Below are 25,689 nucleotides of genomic sequence, written 5' to 3'. Positions count from 1 at the left end.
ACTTAAAGAGTTAAAATTAAGCATGTGTTATACTATCTCTGAGTTCCTGTAAGTCAGCAATCCACACATTTCAGATAAGTCCTCTCTTCAGGATCTGTTAAGGCTGCAAAGTGTCATTTGGACTACGTTCTTATATAGAGGCTTAACTGAGGAAGAATCTATTTCTAAGTTCAATCAAATCATTGCAAAATTCATTTCCTTAGGGTTGTGGAATCCATGATGGCTTCCTCAAGGGCACCAGAAAAATGTGTCTTCATTTTAGGAAGAGGACCAGTCCCATTCAGAATAATCTCCCTTTCAGTTCACTCAAAATCAAAGCTTTGAGAGTTTGATTACATCTGTAAAGTCCTTTCACTCTTTACCACATTGTATCAGATAGAAACAAATAGCAGTTTCTATTCAAACAAAAGAGAGGAGCTAATGCAAAGGCACAATTCACTGGGGATCCTTTTAGGGTGAGTAAACAAAGGAGTCTATGTAAAAGCATGTAACATTTTTTTGTTTGCCAATAAAAGGCTTAAGTAGAACAGTCTAGGAGAAGGATGAATATGTGGGTATTTTGTTGCCTTTAAGATCAAAACAGAAGTGTGGTTCTATAAATCACAGAGGTAGTGCATAGTTACCACTGTAGTGAAAAGAGTATAAAAGAGACTGGAGAAGTCATTTAATCAGGAAGGGATAAGGATGCAATAGATCGATGCTGAACTGAGAAGTGATGTTTGGATCATGGTAGGACTTCGGACAATGAAGAGCATTGGTGCACATGTAATGGCAATGATTTTCTGTTGTAGCCACATTTGGGTTGTCTGGCTACCTGCCCAAAGCCCTGATCAGCCATGTTCTCAGTTGGCTCAGCCTAATTAGATAGCCAATACAAAGAAAGCCAATTAGCATCAGGGGAAATGGTGCAAACGAGAAAGGATATAGAGATTAGAGATAACATTCATTCATTTAATGTTAAGTCCATTTAAGTCCAATGCATTCATATGGACTTTCTATCATGTACCAGGCACTGTTCTAGGTGCCAGGGATAAAATAATGAAGTGACAAAGTCCCCGATATCATGAAACTTTTTCTTATAGTGGGGGATAATAAATGGGCATAAATAAATAAACTATTAAATACTAGGTATGAAAACTGCAGGAATAAAAATGAAGCAAGTTACAGAGGCTTAAGAGTTATGGGGGAATTACAACTTGAAATAACCTGTTCAGGGATGGCTATTCAATAATATCTCCTTTGGAAAGAAACCTGAATATAGTGAAAAGTGCCAGTCATTCTGATATTTATGGAAAGCAAAGGTCCTGAAATATGTGTATTCTTTGTAAGTCAAGGAACATAAAAGTGAGAAATATGGTTGGTATAATGGGAGCAAAAAAGCAAATAATGTAGTGTATATGGTCGGATATTGGTGAGCAGCAAGATATTACAGGGCTTATGAACCTGTTTGAAGACACTGGCTTTTACCCACAGAAAAAGGAAGCTGCTAGAGGGTTACTAGAAGATTATATCAGATGTATTTTTAAGAATGACTCTTGCTTCTGTAGAGAACAGATGGGAAATGAAGGATATGGCAGTAAGGCTGTGTGTGGACCCTGAGAGAGATAAAGTCTGACCCAATTTCCAGTTATGTTTCCCACCAGGTGTGGCTATACTTATTCATAAGTCTTTGATTTTCATGAGATGACACATTAAATCCTTTAAAAAAACAGTCCTCTTTTGTTTAACTGGATTGCTAAATCTCCATTCCTTATAAAATGAAACTAAAAGTTCCATAAGGTTGAAAGACTCTAGTTCAGTTTCACGAGCATATATTAGGTTGGCTTTTTCGTCATACTGAATTCTACCTAATAGGACCCTGCATGAATTAATACTTACCAAAAATGCCAAAGAATGTCAAAAGTATCCAATACTTGGAAATTTTAAATTCTTATGTATTTTAGTAAAAGATATAAAATAATTTTTAAAAACATAATAACTTTAATAAATGATAGAATGTAATGTAGCTGGAGAGTTGATTTCAGCCTATTATATTGTTGAACAAAGTTATGTTTCCAGGCTATTTGTTTAAGCTCATAGCAAAAGATCAGTTTCTAAAGGTTATCTGATCCTTTGTGACTTAAGTGTTCCAAGACTTTCTTTCTAACTCATGAATATTATCATCCAATAGCGAGAAAACTGTATTTAAGCCATAGTTTGAAGAAAATATTTTGTAGAGAGCTATTTTGTTTATGCTACAGAATTTTTAAAACTAGGTATGACTTCTAATTTTATAGACAAAACAACTAAATAATTTCTTTTAATCCATTAAGTTTGAATTTTGGATCCTCCTAACACATGTGCAAAAAGAAACAAAAATAAATGCATAATTTGTATATGTGTAGGTGTGCTTTGGCCATTTTTGTGGCATGTCAAACAACATTACAAATTCAACTATAAAGTTTTTAGTTTTTTCAAAATGAGGGAGTAGTTGATAAACACTGTCTTAAGCACATTGGACTTTTCACCACTACCCCTTGAATGAAAATATCCAACTAAAACAAAGAAAAAAATATTTTATTTTAGATTATTCTTTGAAAATATCAAGAATAGAACATGAAAATACAGCTCAAATATACAAGTATTCTTTATCTTCTGTTTTTGGTGACTCTTTCCAGAAGATGTTTTATAAATTGAGAGAATAGAAATTTATGCTATGATAAATTTCACATTATTTCATTAAAAATAAGTAAATGGTTACTTAGTCATTTCATATACATTTACATGTTTTATTCTCCTTAATATTTTTTAAAATATGTAATATATTACAATACTCATAATAAATATTTTCCTCACACTCTCCAAAAATATTAAAATGCTACCATCTGATGAAATAATATTCAAAGCATTCATCTGCAAAAAGAGTATTTCAATAGATATGATGGAATCATATTTACTATTGAATTCCCATGAATTTTTTAAAAAATCAATTTCAGTGTTCAAAAGACAGAGTTACAGACACAAGAATCACTTACCATTAGTTCTTCAAAAACTTAGAAATCTGAAGGAAGATTTAAATAGACCATAGAAACTAAAAGAAGTTATATGCAAAAGTTGTGACATGGGGGAAGAGAATAGACAAATGCAAGGAACTTAATTTTTTTGGATTTAAGTTAGTCGTCTTAAAATTGATGACTGGGGAAAGAGATTGATCAAATTATATTGTGTGAGTGCATTAATATGGAGTAATGAATTCCACTATTATGTATAATTATGAGGCACCAATAAAATGTTTTTTTAAATTGATGACATTCAGAAATGTATTCAGTATTTCATTACTTTCTTGTTCCACACGTAAAAAAATCAATGTTGTCCTTGAGAGTTTCAATTATATGTGAATTTTAACACTTGCCATATTAAGACCCATCAACTTATCGCCTAGTTGATGGAGAATCTTTCATCAGATTTTATATTTGATATGAAAATAAATTTCATTTCAAAATATTCATTTTTTTCACATTCTCAAATAGCTCTCAAAAACTTAAGGGTCAAGGAACTTTTTTTTTTTTTTTTTTTTTTTTTTTTTTTTTATATCCATCTACCTGTATGGTTCAGGCTCTCAAGTCTCTTTTGCTGATGTAAGTACTTTTCCTTTACGAGTTATAGTTGGTTTTAAAATTAGTAGATTATAAGGATACATAGGGAACTTTAAATGTGTTTGGAATTTCCATGAAAGTTAAAATATTTTGGATACTTAATAAATAGCTTTCAAAAACTGTAATGCTCTATAACATTTTTTGTCACTCTAATATAAATTTCAAAGTTTCATGGCTTCAGTTTTCATGTCAATTTAACTCACATCTCTATCCTTAACTTCTCTTGAAGACGACTTCTGAATTTTGACCAGGTGTCTTTGATTGCAAAGATATACATGTTAGCATCTACAATTTACTAATGCAAAAAAATCTGAAAAACCCCTTTAAGGGCTGGGGTTGTAGCTCATTGGTAGAGCGCTTGCCTAGCATGTGTGTGGCACTGGATTTGATGCTCAGCACCACACATAAAAATAAAAATAAATAAATAAAATAAAGGCCCATTGACAACTAAAAAATGTTTTAAAAAAGGAATATAACAACATTTTATTATTAATCCAGTCTACAAATAAAAATTTAAATACTTTGATCATAATTGGATAGATTAATTCTATCCTAAAATAGTTCAATTAAACTTAGGGTTTTAAAAACAAAGCAAAACACTCATGTATTTGGGCACATTGACACATACCTGTAATGCCAGAGACTTGGGAAGCTAAAGCAGGAGGATCCAAGTTTGAGGCCACCCTCAGCAACTTAGTGAAACACTATCTCAAGATTTAAAATAAAAAGAACTGGGGATGTAGGTAAGGGGTAAAGCACTCCTGGGTTTACTCCCCAGTACCACAACTTGCTGGGCATGGTGACTAAATAAAATACAAAATAGGGCTGGGGATGTGACTGGGGATGTTAAGTGCTCCTGAGTTCAGTCCCCAGTACCCGCCCCCCAAATCAATCATCTCTTGTTTACTTTGAAAATATGCTGATATTTCATTTAGCAGACACCTATAAAGCATTCTGAAATGCTTAGTGAAAAGGTATAAAAGATGAATATCTAACTGCATGTCTTATAACTTCATCTTCATATTTATAACTTATTGGTTAAAATAACTCCAAATCTATGCTAATTCACTAAATTTTTACTAAATTTTTCTTTAGAGAATGAAGTTATCAATTACTTTGCAATTTTTATAATTACATAAAATATTTCAAAATTGTTTCAACTATGGAACTATAGGAAGCTGTATGCAAACATTTCTGTAAGTTATATAGCCCTCAGTCTGAATTGTTCAAGTCTTTGAATTCTTTCAATAATGTTAACTCTTCCCAAACAAAACTAAAAACATTAGTTTCTGTTTTATCATATTTTCACCTGCTTAATTTTTATAGACTACATTAACACAAAATTGGGTTTTGCTTCAATGGTAGTATACCAAAGTTTAATCAAATAAGGATGAAGTTAGCTTTTTGCTGAATATCAAACATGTAGTTTGTTGGCCTAAAAGTATTTCAAAAGGATAGAGTAGGTAGGCTTCAATGTATGTAGAATAGTTCAAAAGAGATGAGTTAGTTTGATATGCAGAAGAACTAGGAAAGCTGCACGTCATCATGGATGAATGCATTTATTGTTGGAAAGTTTCTCATGTGAATACTCTATCACACAACCAACAGTTCTCTAGTAGTACTTCAAGTACTATTAAATCTTTCAAAAGATTTATGAATTGGTTTTATTTAAACTATCACAGTGAATGAAATAGTTTAGATAAAAAAAAACTATGCCAAATGAAGTAATTTTAGTACCATTGTTCCCTTCTGGAAAATGACAGAGAGCCAAAAGGAATCTATTGGAAATATTATAATGTCTTTATAACTTCAAAATATGTGCCAATCAGCAATATAAACTTTTTTTGGTTGGACTGAAAATTGCATCCTTTGTGATATTTTATGTTTTTCTTTTGCCTGTTAATAGATTATCAATAAAAAAGTTTTTAAATGAAAGTTATTCCTTTCCATAATGTACACAATGTTTGATTAAATAAAGTATGGACATGTTAACAAATGTCTTTGCAGAAAATACTAAAAGTCACAACATAGATTCGAAGATCCATCACAGTCACTTCCCCCAACATTTCTATCTGGCCTGAATGTGTGTGTTGGAAGAACTCACTTTTAATGCTTACAAACTACAATCTTCATAGTGCCCTAGTTCCTTCAGGTTATATCATCATATACACTCAGAATAAATATAGTATTATATTCAGGTTTTCTCATCAACAAATAACCTTGAAAATCAAAGTGAAAATGATTCCAAAAAGTTTAAGAGATTCAAGTATTTTACGAAGGATGTTGCCTGATTCTGTCTAGGGTGTCTCTGTTATCCCCCAGCTTCGAGGCTAAAGGGTATATGTGTAATTTCACACTTGCCTACACAGAATATGCTGTACCCAGGAGTGACTTGTCTCCAATTGAGCAACCACCTGAAAAGGCCAGAAACATCAGCCTACTGAAATATAAAAAATCTGACCAAATTGTTATAAGGATAAAGTTCTTTGGCCATCTTTCCTGGATAGACCTCTTTAAAACCCAGTTTGAAGATATAGTAAGTAAAATACCTATGACAAATGTTCTTTCCACATCCATGTCTTCACATATGCAAAATTCACATTGAAGATATTATTATCCTAGAAAATACTGAAGTAAGGTTTGGAATCCTTGCCAGTAGATCTGAAACGTTATATTTTAAAATAATAGGTTTTGATGTCATAGTGCTTCTATCAGTCTCTGGTCTCTCTAGATACTTTACTAGTCTTGATAAACTTGAAGAATTCTGAGCATTTTGAAGAGCAAATTGAAATACTATGTCAATCTAAACTCACTCTTCAAGGATAAACAACACAGGCAGTTGTCATAGCTGAATTGGTATATACATATATATATAGTATACATACATATATATAGTATACACAGTATATATAGTATATATAGTATACATACATATATATACTAGACTGTGGACAGTCTGTTAGGAATATAGGCCCATATTATATGACTGTGATATAGACTAGCAGTGGTATAAATTACACAGAATACTCACAAAGTAAAGAATAAAGTCATATCTCTAGGATTGTCCCTCAAATGTTGCCATATATAAATTGAGTACATATTTTTTTAAGAGGGGTGAGCTAGAATTTAGCTATTCCTTTGAAAGCTTTCAAAAATAGGGACAAGCTCACTTTAGGTTTACCATTATAATAGATAACGCAACTTCACTTGTCTTGGACAACGTACTGCATTCACTTCAGAAAGGAACGGCAAAAGATACAGAGATGATTCCCCCAGACTACCTTCTGTTCAGCTTGGGAGTTAGTGGAATACCGCCCTTTCTACAACACAGTTGCTGATGAAAGGGATCTATTAAAAAGAACTGCGTTGGTTTACACTGCAGATTGAATGGAGCATTAAATGACTGCATTAGTATGACTGCAGTGGGGGTAATGGTCGCCTCTGTAATGTGGTAGTACTTTAACATAGGTGCAATAATTGTTCCAATGTCCTTTTCTAATTTGTCACGAAATGATGTGTACACGTCTCCAACAAACGCCCCCACACGCACCTCCCCTCACCCTACAGTTTTATCTCCACCGCCCCCCCCAACAAGTGTAAACAGATGAGGAACTATGTACTTTGAAATTGTCACCTATGTTTCATGAAGGTTGGGCATTACTGCAAATCACTTGGAATGGCTCCTTGGAGGCGTTTAGCGATACCGCCCACCGATACAGCTCAGATGTTCTTAATTTGATCACAGCACCCCCCATCCGCCCCTTTCCAGTTTGGGCTGTAATTTTCCAAACAGCCATCTCTCGTTTGCAAAAGTTAAAATCAATCCACGGATACAGAATGCAGACTTTCTGACAGGGTTTCTCTTTGTAGAGCTGCCAGATTGCGACCGATAAACAGGGGAGAAGGGGGAGGGGAGAGAGAGAGAAAGAGGAAGGAGGGAGAGAGGAGAGAGGGAGAGAGGGAAAGAGGAGAGGAGAGAAGAGAGGAGAGGAGAGGGGAGAGGAGAGGGGAGAGGAGAGGAGAGAGAGAAAGAGGGAGGGAGGGAGAGAGAGAGAGAGAGAGAGAGAGAGAGAGGAGAGAGAGAGAGAGAGAGAGAGAGAGAGAGAAAATATCACTTGCTTCCTTGCTTCCTAAGCAGGGATTTGCCTGCGATGCGCGGCGAGAGGACTGCGGCGGCTGATTTACACAGTTGGCGCGGAGGAGGGGCCGGGGGTGCGGGGGGGAGAAGCTGGCGGAGGCTCAGGCGATGGGCTGATCTGGGGGCTCCGGAGCGCCGCTCCCTCGGTGCGCGATTTGGGGGCGGCTGATGGATTTGCATTTGTGTTCCAGCCCTGCGTTCCCTATATTGCCTCCCAATACCCGACCAGGCACTCCCAGTTTAGGAGCAGACGTTGGTAAGTAACATGTAATCCGAATTTAGTTATTTCCTAGGCCATTAAAGTGGCACTTTTAAAGCAGGTCAGTCTGAAAAGATGCCGTCGCCGCTGCCGCCGTGAGCGTCTCCTTGGCCTGAAACGTTCGGCGGTCCCCTCCACTGCCCACCGCGCTTCCTTCTCCTGCTGGAGAAGTGAGGGTTCTTGAATGGTGAGCTGTCAGGGGACACACTCTGCCAACGGGATCGCTTTGCCTTCGTGCTTTGCCTGAAATTTCCCAAATCCGAGTCGGATTTGGTGTGTACAGCCATACTGTTGTATTTGTATCTCCCCCCCCCCCACCCCCCTTCGCCGTCTGACCAATGCTGGGATCTGAGATCTAGTCGCCCCCTTCCTGCCTCCTTTCCGCCTCTCCCCACCCCTTTCTTCTCTCATCTACACACCACCCACCCCCACTCCCACCCATCCAAAGGGCAAAGAGCAAAGACACCCGGGAAAGGAAAGGGCTAGTTCCATCTTCTGGAATTGAAGGAGGCCTCTGGCAGAGATTGTGCTGTGAGTGACAACCTTTCAGGAAGACAGAGAAATCCAGAGAACAAACCCGGGTTCTCTGGAACAGCGAAGCTCGCCACTGAATCGAGAGCACCGAGATTTTAAATCAAATGATTCCAGTCCTGGGACATTCACGTATCCTGCTTGCCATCGAGGGCATACGGAGCTGTGTTGGTGAGCTCCGGGTCACTGGCATCGCCACGCTAGGTGTGCGTCCCGCTCTCCCATTGGTATGCAGCGACCATTTCATTGCAAGTCTCAGAGTTGGAAATATTTAAAAGAATTTCAATTGTGATTTGATAGCCTTTCTGAAAGTTGGTGGCCGGAAGAGGAGAAGATACAAGGATACAGTATGAAGGATACAATTGAACCTCCCAGAGAGTTTGCCCCTCCCGCTGGGAAGCCCCTCGGAGCAAACCTCGGAGATCCTGAGCGCTCTACACCGATAGGTACTCTCCGCCATCCTTTCCTACTTTGCCTAAATGAAATCAGTATGTCTCGTATGTAGGATGTGCTCAGTAGAAAACAGACTTTGACCGTGGTGTCTTCTATACGTTCACAGGTGCTAGGGGTTTGTTGAATTTTTAAACAGGATCAGTTAGGTTTACGGTCCATGGCGAAAAAAGGGATACTGGAGACTAAGATACCCTCCGATTCCTTCGGGGGAGGAAATCATAACTCCAACAAATAGGCCAGGTGGCTGATCTAGGGACCCCTCCCCCAGTGGATCGCTTGGTTGTATTGTAAGAGATAGAAAGGAAACGGTTTGAGCTTTTAATTTTTTTTTTTTTTCATTTCTAAACAGACCTATTATGTGTTTCGCCTGGCGACAGAAAAATAGAAAAGGATCTACAGAAGGCTCAAAGCGCTTCAGAAAATGAATGATGCAGCATTTTAATTATATGTTCTAGGGGGATCGTTTTGCTTCCATATTGGAATATTTAGTGTTAGATCTGGAGAGATTAGTGAGCTCGAAGATCCGGCAATGAGGGGGGGGAGGTGGGAAAGGGGCACGCTGGGGAGAAAGGGCTTCTTGTCCTCCCTCTGGACAAACAAATGGTGCGCTCGCAGCAGGACGCATAAGAAAACGGGGCCCCGGAGTCCGACAATCCCTAACTTTTGGAGCTTTCCTTATCTTTTAGACATGCTGTCTTGACATAAAGGAAAGAAAAACAGTGAAATAGCCATAGGACATTGTCAAAGTCCAGAATTTGCAGGGTTGTAGTTCAAGAGAGGGCAGAGACTTGATTGCAGAGAGGAAGAAGCATTTACCGTCACCTGGATGCTCAGGACAGCTCCTGGTTACCATTTATCCCATCAAATCTTGGGTTCAGATAAGATCCAAGAAACAGTCACCGCCTCTGCACACTGGGCACCTTAGGTCCTGGGGGAGGGGAATAGTGGCAGCTGGGGAGCGAGATAGAATTGTTCTGATTCTGAGCTCAGGCTGTCCGTGTTGGTTTGCTTCTCCGCTGAGACCTAACCGAGAACAGGGTGGGTCCGGAATATTAAGGGTGTAGAATGTTAGAGAATTCTGCCAGCCTGCTTGCTTAGTTTCTGATTGCTGTTTCCAATCTTAGCTACTGTGGGGCACAGGAAACATGTGCGATCATTTTAAATGCAAAATGTCATGTAAATTGCCTATGACTGACTTTTGTTGAGTTAGCTTTCTTTAGAATGAAAAGACATTTATACAAAGATTGTACTTTTCTTTATATTTGGCTTTGCAAACAGTGTTTTAAGGGAAAGCCATCTCTACCTACTAACTTTAGCCCTTGGACAATTAAGTTTAGTTCTTCAGGCCAAAAACTCCCTCTATTCCCCCTACCTGTGAGTCCAGGACAGGATTGGTTGTGTGTGTGTATGTGAGTGTGTGTGTGTGTGTGTGTGTGTGTGTGTGTGTTGGGGTGGGGGGTGGATGCATCAAGGCACACACCATTTCTAGCTAACAAGTCTCCTGTGCTGCACGCCTGGGTCTCCCTAGTTTCTTCATAAGCTGTATTTCCCTCCCAGCAGGTAGGACAGTAGAACTGCCACTTGAGCCTTTAAAAACTCCTTTTAGAGGGTTTTTGTGAACTATGATCTAGTGGCCTCACTAACTTGCAACATCTTCCTTCAGTCACCCATAACTCCACTGCTCCCTATTAGCTATCCACTTCTTAAAAATATCTTGGAAAAATGTTAAGAAAGAAAAAAAAATGAAAGGAGGAAGAAGAAGAGAAAATGAAAGAAGGGAGGAAGGAAAAAGAAAGAAGAAGAAGAAAAAAATTCAAACCCTGAAATTCCACCCCCTATCTCTGCAGGTCTTTCCTGGTGTTAAGAATGTGAAATTTGCCACTGCTATTCAAGTGGTCTTCATTTACTTCCAGAGCACTGCATCTGTTTTAAAAAAAAAAAAAAGTGGAAGAAGGCACATGGTGTTAGAATCCAAGGGAAATCGAAGACTTTGAGCTGCAGCACAACAAAAAGGATTTCTGGTGCAAAAGGATCGAAACAAAATGCAAGAGAAACTCTGTCCAAGTCACTCAAGCTGAGCTCTTATTTGGGACACCTAGACAGAATCAGTCAAATTCAGCTTTTCTTCTTTGGGGACCTGGATTTATTCCTCATCCTGGTTTTCCAATGTCTGTTCTGTGAAAGGACGGTTCCCTAGGATAGTTTCACTTTCCACAGCGTCTGCACTACAGAGAGGAGGTTTGAGAACTAGATGAGCAAACCATTTCCTTGAGAGATAGAGAGACAGAGGAGAGAGGGGGAGAGAAAGAGAGAGAGAGAGAGAGAGAGAGAGAGAGAGAGAGAGAGAGAGAGAGAGAGAGAGAGAGAGAGAAAATGCCTCCCCTGCTCCCCTACCTCCCTCCACCCCCATCTTCTTCCCCACCAAAGGAATGTTTCCCGTAGGCTGGCCTCTTCCCCCTTTTATGTTTTAGTTCGTTATTTTGCCAATTTATCATTCTGACTCCTCTACGTCTACACACACACACACACACACACACACACACACACACACAAACTGTACAGTCAGGGCTTCCTAGTGCTCGCTCCCGACCCCATGCTAAGCGCGTTCCTTTCTTGGAGCTCATTTTCATGACGTGGAAAGCCGGATCCAGGGTTACAGCACATATTTAAAAAAAAAAAAAAAAAAAAAAAGACAGCGCGAGAGAAGTCCGAGATTCTGCACTGTGATTGAGCCTTCCTTCCTCTCTGCCTTCCTCCCGCCCTTCCTCCCAGTGCCCAATGATGTGCTGCCGGTACCCAGGGACAGCAGCCACCGCGGCGGCAGCAGCGGCAGCGGCAGCAGCAAAGGCAACAGCAGCGGCCGCGGAGCTGGAAGCCTGCTGCAGCCCCTTCTCCTCCCTCCTCTACTGAGTGTGCCAAGAGGCAGTTCTGCATCCTAAAGGAGCCCATTGAAGAGCCCATTGCATTCTCAGCACGTCTCAAGCTTGCTTTTTTTTTTTTTTTTCCTCTTTTTTTCCCTTCAGCCCCCCGCCCCCACTCCCCATCCCCTTTTGCTTCAGCTTCAGCAAGAGGAAGGGAGGGTGAAGGAACAAGAGAGATAATCTTTAAACTCAAGGTTTTGCTTTTTTTTTTTTTTTTTTCTTTTAAATGTTCATTGCTTAAAAAAAAAAAAAAATCTCCTGCAAAATAGGTAAGTCAAAGACATCTGGAGCTTATGTTTCCTAAATCTCAGGGTTGTGAAAAACATTTAAGAAAAGAATGGTCAAGTCTAAAGAACTTAAGTAGATTTTAAATATTTTATAAGAGAGAAAGGGAAGACTAACTGGTACTGCAATGTAGCCTCATCTGCCTTCTCTCTCTTTTTCATTTAATTGTTTCTAAAAATTGAGTATTGCATGCCTGAGGCAGATTTCTCTTTGCTTTCTCACAGTTTCTCTTTTTCTTACAGCTGTGTACATTTTATGCAAGTTGAATGCGAAGATAAATTCTTTTCACTTTCCCTATCAATTATATCACTGTGTTTCAAGTTAAGAAATATTTCTTTGATGTATGTATCTATGCATGGGGATAAAATACATGCTTGAAATTCTGATTTATTTTTATTGATTAAAATCAGTCATTCAATTTTGATTGATATTTCAGTGACTCAGGAAGGACAATCTAATAAAACTGCATTATTATAATTTATTTATGAACACACTTTCATATAGTGGTAATATTAGGCAAAGAAAGAAAGCCACAGATGAAGGCTCTGTATGTTTTTAGAACAGTGCACTGCATACGTTTCTTCTGATTGGAAAGAATGATGTATTTTTTTGAAATGCTGATCATTTATCAGCAGGCAAGAATTCAGGTTTCTACCCTATCTGGCCTTTAACTACCCACCTCTTCTCTAACCAATCATCAGCCCTTCCAGCCTTTTAGGGTTCCTCAGTTGATCTTGAAGGCACATATAAACATTCCAAACTAAGCTCTGCAAATGTTTTAATTCAGACACTCCCAGACTTAGCAACCTTTAGATGTCACTATCTTTAGCTCTGACAATTGCATAGGTATTTTCTTTAAAAGGGCTAATCACTCCTCAACACTTTAAACAGACAAATAATAAGGTATGTAGAAGTTACGTATTCAATGGAAGGAGATACCAGTAATTTGTGTTTGGGCAAAAGAGGGCATGGGGAGTATATGTAACTGACCATATACTGTAATTAAGCATGTTTGGATAGCTTCTTAAAAGAAATCATAAGTTTTCCTGTGATGTCAATCATCTTACACATCTCAACATCTGATACTGGGCAACAGGCTTACACTTTACCATTCTCCTTAATAACTTTGGGATAAGTCATGTCTTTGTAATAAGAACATATAATTGAAGAATATATTTTTCCATCAGAGTAACAATCTGATTTATAAAGGACATTTTTGATGTCAGTAAGGTTTAGCAGGCAAACAAGTGTAATTGCTAAATTATTGCCATTATGCTAAATCTGCCCATGTCTAAAAGGTCACACAATAGTCAAGTTCTGTTGTGTTCCATGAGAGGCAATGCAAACTCCCTTTGTTCATGTGATATGCCATTTACCAAGTATGGCTTAGTTCAGGAAAACGTCACTGCATGTTTCAATGTATCAAAGTTTCCTAAGTTTAAAATATAGGACACACTCTAAACGTTAAGCATGTTTCTGGCTCAGTTTGATTGTCAGTTCAATAACTGCTGAAGTTTTTATATCACTTTTAAATAGCCCCACATGTAGGAGTCAATTAAAATAGTGCATATGACTAAAAGCTAAAAATCTGCATCTTTATTTCTGTTGCAGTTTTGTAATCAACTACGAATGATGAAACGTTCCATAACTGAGATGCTTCACAGAGGGAGGATGCTGTGGATAATTCTTCTAAGCACAATTGCTCTAGGATGGACTACCCCAATTCCCCTGATAGAGGACTCAGAGGAAATAGATGAACCCTGTTTTGATCCATGCTACTGTGAAGTAAAAGAAAGCCTTTTTCATATACATTGTGACAGTAAAGGATTTACAAATATTAGTCAGATTACGGAGTTCTGGTCAAGACCTTTTAAACTATATTTGCAGAGGAATTCAATGAGGAAATTATACACCAACAGTTTTCTTCATCTGAATAATGCTGTGTCCATTAACCTTGGGAACAATGCTTTGCAGGACATTCAAATGGGAGCTTTCAATGGTCTTAAGATTTTAAAGAGGCTATATCTACATGAGAACAAACTAGATGTCTTCAGAAATGACACCTTCCTTGGCCTGGAAAGTCTGGAATATCTGCAGGCAGATTACAATGTTATTAAACGTATTGAGAGTGGGGCCTTTCGGAACCTAAGCAAATTAAGGGTTCTGATTTTAAATGATAATCTCATCCCCATGCTTCCAACCAATTTATTTAAGGCTGTCTCTTTAACACACTTGGACCTGCGTGGAAACAGGTTAAAGGTTCTTTTTTACCGAGGAATGCTAGATCACATAGGCAGGAGCCTGATGGAGCTTCAACTAGAAGAAAATCCCTGGAACTGTACATGTGAGATTGTACAACTGAAGAGTTGGCTGGAGCGCATTCCTTACACTGCCCTGGTGGGAGACATCACTTGTGAGACACCATTCCATTTCCATGGAAAGGACCTTCGAGAAATCAGGAAGACAGAACTTTGTCCCTTGTTATCTGACTCTGAGGTGGAGGCTAGTATGGGGATTCCCCACTTGTCATCAAGCAAGGAGAATACGTGGCCAACTAAGCCTTCCTCAATGTTGTCCTCTGTCCATTTTACTGCTTCTTCTGTTGAATATAAGTCCTCAAACAAACAGCCTAAGCCCACCAAACAGCCCCGAACGCCAAGACCACCCTCCACATCCCAGGCTTTATACCCTGGTCCAAACCAACCTCCTATTGCTCCTTATCAAACCAGACCACCAATTCCCATTATATGCCCCACTGGGTGTACCTGTAATTTGCATATCAATGACCTTGGCTTGACTGTCAACTGCAAAGAGAGAGGATTTAATAACATTTCTGAACTTCTTCCAAGGCCATTGAATGCCAAGAAACTGTACCTGAGTAGCAATCTGATTCAGAAAATATACCGTTCTGACTTCTGGAATTTTTCTTCTTTGGATCTCCTGCATCTGGGGAACAATCGTATTTCTTATGTCCAGGATGGGGCCTTCATCAACCTGCCCAACCTTAAGAGCCTTTTTCTCAATGGCAATGATATAGAGAAGCTGACACCGGGCATGTTCCGCGGGCTACAAAGTTTGCACTACTTGTACTTTGAGTTCAATGTTATCCGGGAAATCCAGCCTGCGGCCTTTAGCCTCATGCCCAACTTGAAGCTGCTGTTCCTCAACAATAACTTGCTGAGGACCTTGCCAACAGATGCCTTTGCAGGCACATCCCTGGCTCGGCTCAACTTGAGGAAGAACTACTTTCTCTATCTTCCTGTGGCTGGTGTCCTGGAACACTTGAATGCCATTGTCCAGATAGACCTCAATGAGAATCCTTGGGACTGCACTTGTGACCTGGTCCCCTTTAAACAGTGGATTGAAACCATCAGCTCAGTCAGTGTGGTAGGTGATGTGCTTTGTAGAAGCCCCGAGAACCTCACACACCGTGATGTGCGCACTATTGAGCTAGAAGTCCTTTGCCCAGAGATGCTGCATATTGCACCAGATGGAGCATCCCCAGCCCAGCCTGGAGATTCTCACTTTGTTGGGGGACCAACAAGCGTATCACCTTACGAGTTCTCTCCCCCTGGTGGCCCTGTGCCCCTTTCTGTGTTGATTCTTAGCCTGTTGGTTCTGTTTTTTTCAGCAGTCTTTGTTGCTGCAGGCCTCTTTGCCTATGTGCTCCGTCGGCGTCGAAAGAAGCTACCCTTTAGGAGCAAGAGACAAGAAGGTGTGGACCTTACTGGCATCCAGATGCAATGCCACCGGCTGTTTGAGGATGGTGGAGGTGGTGGCGGTGGTGGAAATGGGAGTGGAGGCCGACCCACCCTTTCCTCCCCAGAGAAGGCCCCTCCTGTGGGCCATGTGTACGAGTACATCCCCCACCCAGTGACCCAGATGTGCAACAACCCCATCTACAAGCCTCGCGAGGAGGAGGAAGTGGCTGTTTCAGCTGTCCAGGAGACAGGGGGTGCAGAACGTGGTGGTCCTGGGGGGACCCAACCACCAGGAATGGGTGAGGTTCTCCTAGGAAGTGAGCAGTTTGCTGAAACACCCAAGGAGAACCACAGCAACTACCGGACCTTGCTGGAAAAAGAGAAGGAATGGGCCCTAGCAGTTTCCAGCTCCCAGCTCAACACCATAGTGACGGTGAATCACCATCACCCTCACCCTCACCACTCAGCAGCTGGTGGGGTCTCAGGGGTGGTTGGGGGAACTGGTGGAGACTTGGCTGGGTTCCGCCACCATGAGAAGAATGGCGGGGTGGTGCTCTTTCCTCCTGGGGGAGGCTGTGGCGGTGGCAGTATGCTGCTTGACCGGGAGAGGCCACAGCCAGCCCCCTGCACAGTGGGATTTGTGGACTGTCTCTATGGCACAGTGCCCAAATTAAAGGAACTACACGTCCACCCCCCTGGCATGCAATACCCAGACTTACAGCAGGATGCCAGGCTTAAAGAAACCCTTCTCTTCTCAGCTGGAAAGGGCTTCACAGACCACCAAACCCAAAAAAGTGATTACCTCGAGTTAAGGGCCAAACTTCAAACCAAGCCGGATTACCTCGAAGTCCTGGAGAAGTCAACCTACAGGTTCTAACAGAAAGAAGAAAATAAATTAGTGCTTTTTTTTTTTTCCCACAAAAGAAAAGGAAAGTAAAAGAAATATGTCCCTTGCTCCTTTTACACTTGTCCCAATAACTCCATCCTCACAATCTTCCCTGCCCTGAAGAGAACTGAAACCGCATGATAACTAGAGAATACAGATGTATGCTCTCCCCTCTCAGATGTGATTTGGAGGAAGGGCCATACTCAGATCATTAATCAATGAAGTGCCTTCGCAGACTTTTGCCAGCAAATGTTATCATTATTTTTTTATACTGAAACTTGAGACTTTGACTGTGCCATGTATAAGGTATATCGGGGATCGTTGTATTGATCCTAATTAAGTAAAATTCAATGTGTCTTTTTATTTTCAGTAACTTTTTTTTTCTTTAATTGTAGTTTCATTTGAAAGGGGGGGATTGACATTTGTGGCTTTCTTTCCTCTTCCCATCATGGCACAGATTCTGTACATGTATTAACAATGCAGTTTGCTGCATGCCTGAAAACTGCAAGACGGGGAGGGAGGGGCGGGTCTTGCTCGAATGTTCTCACTCACTCTCTTGTCTCTCACACGTAGACCCATTCGCAAACCACAAGTCCCTGCATATGGTTAGGTTCCTAAACCTGCATTTGGTGCAGGTACACGCATACACACACACACACACACACACACACACACACACACACATTCTCTCTCTCTCTCTTTCTCTCTCGCTCTCTCACACACATTCCCATGCAAACCAATCCGCTTAGCTTGGGTTTGATCCATTTCTCTCCTCTCCATAGCTCCACCTGCCCTACACTCCTAGTGTACAGCTCACAGCATCTCTCCTACCACCCTGGGAAAAGTCACATTCGAAGCTGGATCCTACTGAAGTGAAGGCCTGGTGGTTTAACAACTGGAGATACACACCTAGGGTTGAACACCCTCTTTGTGACATTTCATCCTGATGCCAAGATTTTTTGGAGAACATCTGCACTTTCTTATATATATATATATATATATAAATATACATATATAAATAATATTAAAAAATAAAAAGCAACTGGGTATATATCACTAACAGCTTTGTAGGAAGCACTTTTAATGTTTTCTCTCTCACACACAAAGATTCAAAGAAATGTGCATATATTTATTCTGTAATTTCAGTGATTATAAATTGTAAAGGTAATGTTTAATCATTGTATAGTGATTATGCGTCTGGTATAGCTTTCCTAATAAAAAGTTTTTGAAAAACATAATACATTATATATAGAAGATACAAAGCTTGAACCTTAAACTTCAGCTATGCCATGCCTTTTGTGCTCCCATTTAAAAATAATTATTTCTTTACATGTTATACTGAACGCTAATTTATTAACAAGTTTGATGCACTGTGATGTTGATAAATCTTAAAATCCATCACCCTTATCTCAATCCAGGATACAATTGGTATTTATCAAAATCTGATTTATAGTTCACTTCTTTTTCTTGGACTGTGATTTTCAAACTTACTAACCTGATGAGGCACTGTCTCTTAGACAGTATGTAGTTGGGAGAAAATAAAGTAGCTAGATTGTGAAGAAACATAGGATTACTCAGGAAAAGTAATCAAGGATCCATGCATCTTAAGATACTAAATGACATAAGGAAAAAGGAAAGTGAAATTGTTATTCTTTAAAAAATATGCACTAAAATTATACATATACCTTCACCCACCCATTCCCATCTACACATACACACACAACTCAGTCAAAATCCAAGGTCTTGAAGCCGAGCGGACTGTCAGAATAGTGTTATTTGTGAAAGTTGTCACTGTTCTGTTTGATCACTGTTTTTCCCAACCACTTACTGCAAATGGCTCCAGGATTGCTTGAAGTAAGTCAGAAGATGCTGAATGAATTTTTCTTTCTATATGACATTAAAATGATGTTGCAAAATTAACTTGACAACAGTTCAAGTTATGATCCATTTACATGTGAGTGAAACCAAAGAAAATTGGATTTTTAGGATGCCAGTATCTTGATAAAAAGAAACCCAAACGCTCTGAAGCAGGCACTTATCTCATTTGGCCAGTAGAGGGCAGCAGAGCTTCACAGATCCACAGACTCAGTAGTACAGAATTGTGCAGTGAGGCCAAGGTTCTCAGCTAGTTTTCTCAAGCTGCCCTTAGTAAAAATTATCATTATGTGTTGAATGTAATTCGTCATAAGTCACTGATGCCTTACATCATGTTTTTTTCTCATAAAAATGAGTGATACCAACAGCTTCTGATGCTGTGTGGGAGAAATAACACTAGGGCATTGTATTTTTTTAAAGAATGCCCCACGAATATCTAGAACCTATTGATATACTTCTTGATTAATTATATAAAACTACTAACATAAATATGTATACAAAGAAAAATCACAGGTATTTCAATTATAAGCGAAACTTTCAGGACCACCTTGTATTTGACATGTTGTATCTATAACTTTTGCCCTCTGTTATTTGAAGTACATTTTAGACTTATTTTAGAAACAAAAAGTCCTTGAACTTAATTCACTCTTTATTCATACAAAATATTGAAACAAAAATTCTTCTTATTCGAGAGAGTCAGGACCACTACTATTTAGGGTCATTTCTTCTCCTCCTCCTTTTATTAAAAAAAAAAAAAAAAAAAAAAGCAAACATTCCTATAGGTTACCTTTTTCTACTTAACTCACCTTGTTTATTCTTTGTAATCTCTCCCTTCTTCTCCTCCTCCTCCTCTTCATCCTCCTCTCCTCCTCTCCTTCCTCCTCCTCCTCCTCCTTCTTTTTAAGGCACAGAAGCCAGTACTATTCCTTAAGGGTTTTAAAACTCAATTTATGGAGTCCCTCCAAACTAATGTTTTATCATATTTCCTTTCTAACCAAATATTTGAGTAGGGGGAAACGATACCCAAAAACTCAAGAGAGCAAAGCTAAATGCTTCTGGCAACAATCGCTTGCTTAGTAACCATGCTCATATCCATAACATGGCATATTATACAAACCAGGTGAAAGTATAATTCCTAGAGACCCTGGTGCTTTCAACATTTGAAAAATGAGATTCCATAAACTATATTAAATTACGATATAACTTGGTAATTATGTTTATATTTATTTATCAAATATAGAAAGTGAGCCTGTCTTGTCTTAAATATAGGTAGTAATTTCACCCTTGAATGAAAATACATTTATTTATTTAGTGGAAATAAATTTATATGAGAATGGAATTTTGTATTTGAGAGAATATTTTTTTGCTTCCATGGATTTTTCTACCCCCTAGATAGGTCACTTGTTTTAATTTTGTATTATATCAGTTAAGTTGGCTTTAATTTATAATACCAGATATGATTCTATAAAGTACCATGGATATTAATGTAGGTACAGATTAGGATCTGCTTTATGCTTCTGCTGCAGTAAAATCATTCATTTTAAGGAAAAATAGATAACTAATTCACTTCCTAGGAATGGTCTGCTACTGAAACAGATCCAGATCTGACAGATATTTGCCATTATTCATTGCTTTTTATTACTAATTCTAGTAATAATATTTGAAAGTAACAAACATATTGTAATGTCCCTTAAACATGTTTAGTGGAAAGTAATTGCAAATGAACTATTAGTTTAATTCAGCAATAGCTTTAACATGTTATATATAATTTTGTGGTATTATTTATGTGGATGCTTTTATATTTTTATTTAGAAAGAAATTATTTCATCTAATTGCAAAATACTTTACAAATAAGTATGATGAATACCATATTTTTAATAAAATTTCAGAGAGAGAATCACAAGGAAAGTTTAATGACTGAGTTTGAAATTTTATTTTCTTACCTGGGAATTTAATTTTAAACCTTAATATATGAAAAAAGTAGTAAAGTAGTATTTGTGTTTTGGATTATGAAACCCCATAATGCAATTATGATGCAGAAAACTTTTTTAGCCTTTGAACAATATAATTTTGATTCATTTAATGTAAATCTATTATTTGTACAGTCCTGTCTTTGAAATTATGTGGTCTAAGCTGAAAAATGTAGCATTTCTTGTGAAATGGCTATGACGAAGGAAATATTAATGAAACGCTTCACAAAATGTGAGGCCTATTATTACTATACAAGTCAAGATACTGTGAGAGAAAATGATAATAGAAGGTCAGGCCATTTTAAGTGACTTGAGCTAGTTTACTTTAAACTTAGACATTTATATCTTATACTTAGCTCAGTATCATCAACTATGAAAATTCAGGTGAACAGATAGAAATATCACTAAATTCACCATGTAAGTGTTCTACTGACTATATTATAGGCCTTTAAAGTAATAGGAGCAATAACACATGTGTAATTGGGCAATCACATGAGTGTACATATATACACATAGCACTATTATATATGTATATACATTGTATATACATGTATACAGTTTATATATGCTGAATTATACTTATATATAAAATATGCATTTTTCTTACATGTTTAACAGTAGTTTTATGCACTTACTTTTCTTGCTTCTGTCTAGTCACCATCCAAGTGAAGCTGGGTGATGTTTTAAGCCTTCATTTGGAAATACTCACATGTTAAAAGTAAAACTGTAATTAATATTTCTGAATTTAAAAGTTCTTTCATCTTCCGTTTTGTTTCATTTTGTAGTTTAAGTCATAGGGGACAAATCTCAGTCAAATTGTAATTAAATTTTAAGTCTTCACAGTAAAGGAATTCATTTCTCATAAGTATGCAACATGTCAAATCAAAAACAAGTGCTTCTTTCTCCATTTTTCTATTTCTAGAATAAACCTTGCAGATGAAAACAATTTTAGTAGCTTTACGAATTAGACAAGACCTGTGTGATTTATCTAGATATGTAGAAAAACTGGAATTTGAAGGTAAAATATGAGAGGTAAAGAACCAGTTTAAGACATTCATTATCATAGTTTAATTATTTTAACATTAATAGTAATAGAAATGACTACTTTTAGTATACTTATATGGGTTTTGAATTGAAGAGGAAGATTTTACATATCAAGAAAGTAGGTATTTATCAGTGTTGTTAGTTGTAAAAAGACAATACTTTGACTTGCTCCTTTAATTCTGATAACATCTGCTCCTGAGAATAATATACATACCTTTGACAAAGTGTATTATTTCTTTTCTGTTATACTTATATACATAATTAGTTACATGATTTAAAAATTCTAGTACAAAGTAATACTTATATACTTACAGATATATAGCCACATGGGGATTATAATAAATTTATGGTTTGACCAAACCCTTCTAACATCTTTGAACATTGAAACATGATAATCATTACTAAAAAAGAAGGCTTTCTTCATTACCTCTCAGTAATAGAAGGGCCTAGTGTGTGAAATCTGATTATTTAAAATGCATGTTATGAGAAGAATGAATTCATAGTTCTAGCACATTAAGTTGTATCAAAACCAAACAAAATTCATCAAAAAGTGTGCTAAGGACCACATAAAAGCAAATGTGAATGCTTTGTTTCAATTAAATTGTAATGTTCTCCTGATCATGAAAGGAACCACACTACCTGTATTATCCTGTATTATTTGCTAAAATAGCTTTTGCTCTTCAGACATGTTTTACGAAGAACTTTTATTGCTAGAGTTTATTCAAATGAAGAAACACTATAATGATTTTCGGTAGCTTTACAACAAGAACAACACTTCCCTAACCAGGGGGTGACAAAGTTAACTTTGAAAAAAGATGTTGAAACAAAGCTGTTGGCTGATTGTGTGGGGGAACGGGAGGAAGTTCTCTTCTCCCTCCAGGCTTCTTGTCCCTTTCCTGCTCCTGGCAGTCCTGCTTCTACTTCTGCTTCTGACTTGGTGCCAAGATATTCTTGTGACTAACGGCTTGTTCACTGAGCTCAAAGTCAGTGCCAAGGCAAGATCAGGGATTGATGAGAGTCCTCACACTCAATGACAAAGTGCCCAGTCCACTAACTTGGTACCTAATCTAAGAAAATAATTCAGCATATTTCCCCTCATTGTGAAATTATTTATAAGTTTGATGAAAAAAAAAATCAGGACCTGTAATAAAACTAGAAAAACTTCTGGAAATCAGAAAGAATCAGCAAATGTTTTAGAAATATGAAACTCAATTTTGAAATCTCAGAGCCTTGCTTTTCCTCCTCTGAAATGGCTTTTATCTTTGCCATTGCATCTAAAATATTGGTTGAATTAACACTATCAATGGAAAACATCATATTTAAACCACTTCTTTTTATCATAATTCACACACTTTCCACATTTTTCTTTTATTCAAAGTGTAAATTTTTCAACTATTCAGATGTTATATTGCCACTTCGAATTTTAAGGTTTTTTTCCACAAAATTCTGATGAAATAATTTATTTTAAAAGAACTTTGTTTTTGTCTCTGGTAAATAATTTTATAATAAAACAAGTTTGTTGAATACATAAACCAATAACCATAGTCTATAATGGGGGGGTTCTTCTGTTTTATTCAAATTAAATATTTTAAGTCTAGCAAATAGAGTTAGAATTTTTTCTTACCTGTGCTCTTCTTCATCAGTTTTGGATCCAAAATCTGTTCCTCTATTGCTTGTTGACAGCTTCTTTGTTGATTTACATTTTTAGTAGAAAATAAAAATCAGGTGGATGTAGAAAGTTTGAATTAGATGTTCATATTAACATTTTGGTGTTTTATATTTGGAAGAGTTTAAATTCCACAGTAGGTTCATTGTATTTTTCAATATGATTCTAAATAAACTCGCCATATTCATTGGATGTCAAATGAAACTTAACAACAACTAAACCAACCAATTAAAAGAAAATGCACCAGAAATAGCAACACAACAAAAACAAAAACCAAAACAAAACATAAAACAACACTCACTTGGATAAGCAATGTATATTAAAACATTTACTTTAATTGCTGGTATAAATGAACTATGAATCATAAAGTCTTCTTTTACGCTTTTAGTTTTTTATTTAAGATTTTTTTTAAGATTTCCTTACTTAAATTTTGGGTCACTTTAACATAACTTTGTCATGAGCCCTATACCAGAATTCATTTAAGAAATACAATTACTAATATTTATTATGAAAAAGTATTTATTTAAAATTACCATAACTTATCATATAGTATATTCTAGAGTTATATTCCAGAGTCAAAAATGTAGAGGTTAAAAAGATTTTTTTATCAGGTATACTATTCTGATTTGTGTTCATGATTAGAAATTTGATAGTACAAACAATATTGAAACTGCTTTTTAATTTGGATCATATTATAGTTAACATCTTTGGTAAATACATAAATGTGAATAACAATATTACTCGAATTAATTATGGATATATGTATTATATACTTTACATATGTATTTACTAATATTTTATCAGTGAGTTTGAAAAGTACATCATTAATGCATTATTGCATAGGTAAATGTTTAAAAAACTTTAAATTTAGGGCTCAAAGTGTTATAAAATGTAGTGTGGGATGTATACATGAAGTTCTGCTAATAATGGTGTATTTGTTAAATGATCAGGGTTCGAGTTTGACACTTAATCATCTCTCATGTTAATTTAAATATGAGATTTTTCATTCATTTCTCCTAGGTTATTAAAAAATTATAAATTAGTATATAGAGAAATCATGTATCCTAACTGAAAGAAAGAAGAGTGGAGACCTTGATTCTGGGAACCTTTTCTGCAATCCACACTTTGCCCAACCTAACATCAACATGCATAGTTTCATCCTTATTTCCACTTATACAGGCATCACAGACCAATGGAAAGAAAGGCTGACAGCAGAAAATGAAGAGAAGGAAAATAATATGTAATTAGTCACTAAAAAGTCACTGAGGTAATACTGATCACAAATTGCTGCTTTTGAGAGCCATGGTTCTTAGCGAGTATCTGTAGCAGCAACTAAGTAAATAGTTTATCTTTCAGAATATGCAATTTCTTCATGTCCATGTTTTTACAAATTACTGTGGTTATTATTTTATTATCTGGAAATACACATCTCTCACGAGCCTTAAAATTTAACTTCAAATTCCCTTCAACCCTACCAATTTTTTAGTACAGAAACTAGGTCTAAATATTCTGTCTAAATACTTCTGTCCAAAATATTAATATAAGTTATCACTCTATGCAGATTTGGCTATGTTGGCATCTTTTTCCTAAGTGTATTTTCATTCTTTTTGCCTATCAGTGCCAAGAATTATGGGTTTTCAATTATACTGTAAGTACTTAAGAACACATACTGCAGCCAGTGTCTTGGACTATATGCACAGCTATGAACAATACATTTCTGATCAAACTTCTTAGTTTTTGGGGCCTACAATAGTCATATTATTACCTTTCTTTCCATGACTTCTAACACAGAGCCTTGATAACTATAGGCAGTAGATAAACACTTATGGAATAAATGAATGAAGAGAGCTTTAAAATGCATGTGGCCTGAATGTTCCTACAATAATTGACCATCCTTTGGTATGTAACTCACAGCACTGACTGAAAGGGATGCAGTCTGATTTGCAAGAGAGGTGGGAAGAAGTGAGACAGTATGGGAAATGCAGTAACTGCTTTTACTTTTCTTGAATTTCCATATTAATAATATATACATTGACCTCAAGGAAGTAAAATGGAGGAAATTGTGCACTATTAGCATGTTTCTGGGGAGCATTCAGGGGAAAAGAAAAGGCAAAAGGAAAGAAAAGGAGGAGCTATAAAATTTTGTTATCTCTTCCTCAATAGCAAACAAAGCTAGAAAGGAGCAGAGCCAGCCATACACCCATGTGGTGCAGGTGGAGATTTCTTTTCCATTTTGGAAATGTTTACAAATAAGGGCGATAATTTAGTAGGGTCTATTCATGTCTGCATTGTTATAATTGCCTAACAGATTCTACCAGTTCACTG

At 37.3% G+C, this 25,689-nt stretch overlaps 1 protein-coding gene across 5 annotated transcripts; it reads left to right on the top strand.

Annotated features, from left to right (window-relative positions):
• Positions 1-7,862: 7,862 nt before the first annotated feature.
• Slitrk3 (SLIT and NTRK like family member 3) lies at positions 7,863-20,471 on the top strand. Of its 5 annotated transcripts, none has more exons than XR_007110108.1 (3): positions 8,506-9,009; positions 13,834-17,115; positions 17,592-20,471. XR_007110108.1 is itself a non-coding variant. In XM_047563067.1 (3 exons), exon 3 carries the CDS (start codon positions 13,852-13,854, stop codon positions 16,798-16,800), a length of 2,949 nt encoding a protein of 982 aa, XP_047419023.1. In that variant the 5' UTR covers positions 8,506-8,767; positions 8,864-9,009; positions 13,834-13,851; the 3' UTR covers positions 16,801-20,471. The 5 variants fall into 5 exon arrangements, 4 of the variants coding, with proteins under 4 accessions (XP_047419022.1, XP_047419023.1, XP_047419025.1 ...); XM_047563067.1 differs by having other exon boundaries at positions 8,506-8,767; positions 8,864-9,009; positions 13,834-20,471; XM_047563066.1 differs by lacking the exon at positions 8,506-9,009 and adding an exon at positions 7,863-8,029 and having other exon boundaries at positions 13,834-20,471.
• The last annotated feature ends 5,218 nt before the right edge of the window (positions 20,472-25,689 follow it).

The sequence above is a fragment of the Sciurus carolinensis genome, chromosome 9, assembly GCF_902686445.1.
Source record: "Sciurus carolinensis chromosome 9, mSciCar1.2, whole genome shotgun sequence".
NCBI lineage: Eukaryota > Metazoa > Chordata > Mammalia > Rodentia > Sciuridae > Sciurus > Sciurus carolinensis.
Note: the sequence above shows the minus strand (reverse complement) of the source record. Positions and strands in the feature narration are given on the sequence as shown.

What these genes read in the sequence shown, in the direction of transcription:
- Slitrk3 (XM_047563066.1), top strand. Translation starts at nt 13,852, where the DNA reads ATGATGAAACGTTCCATAACTGAGATGCTTCACAGAGGGAGGATGCTG.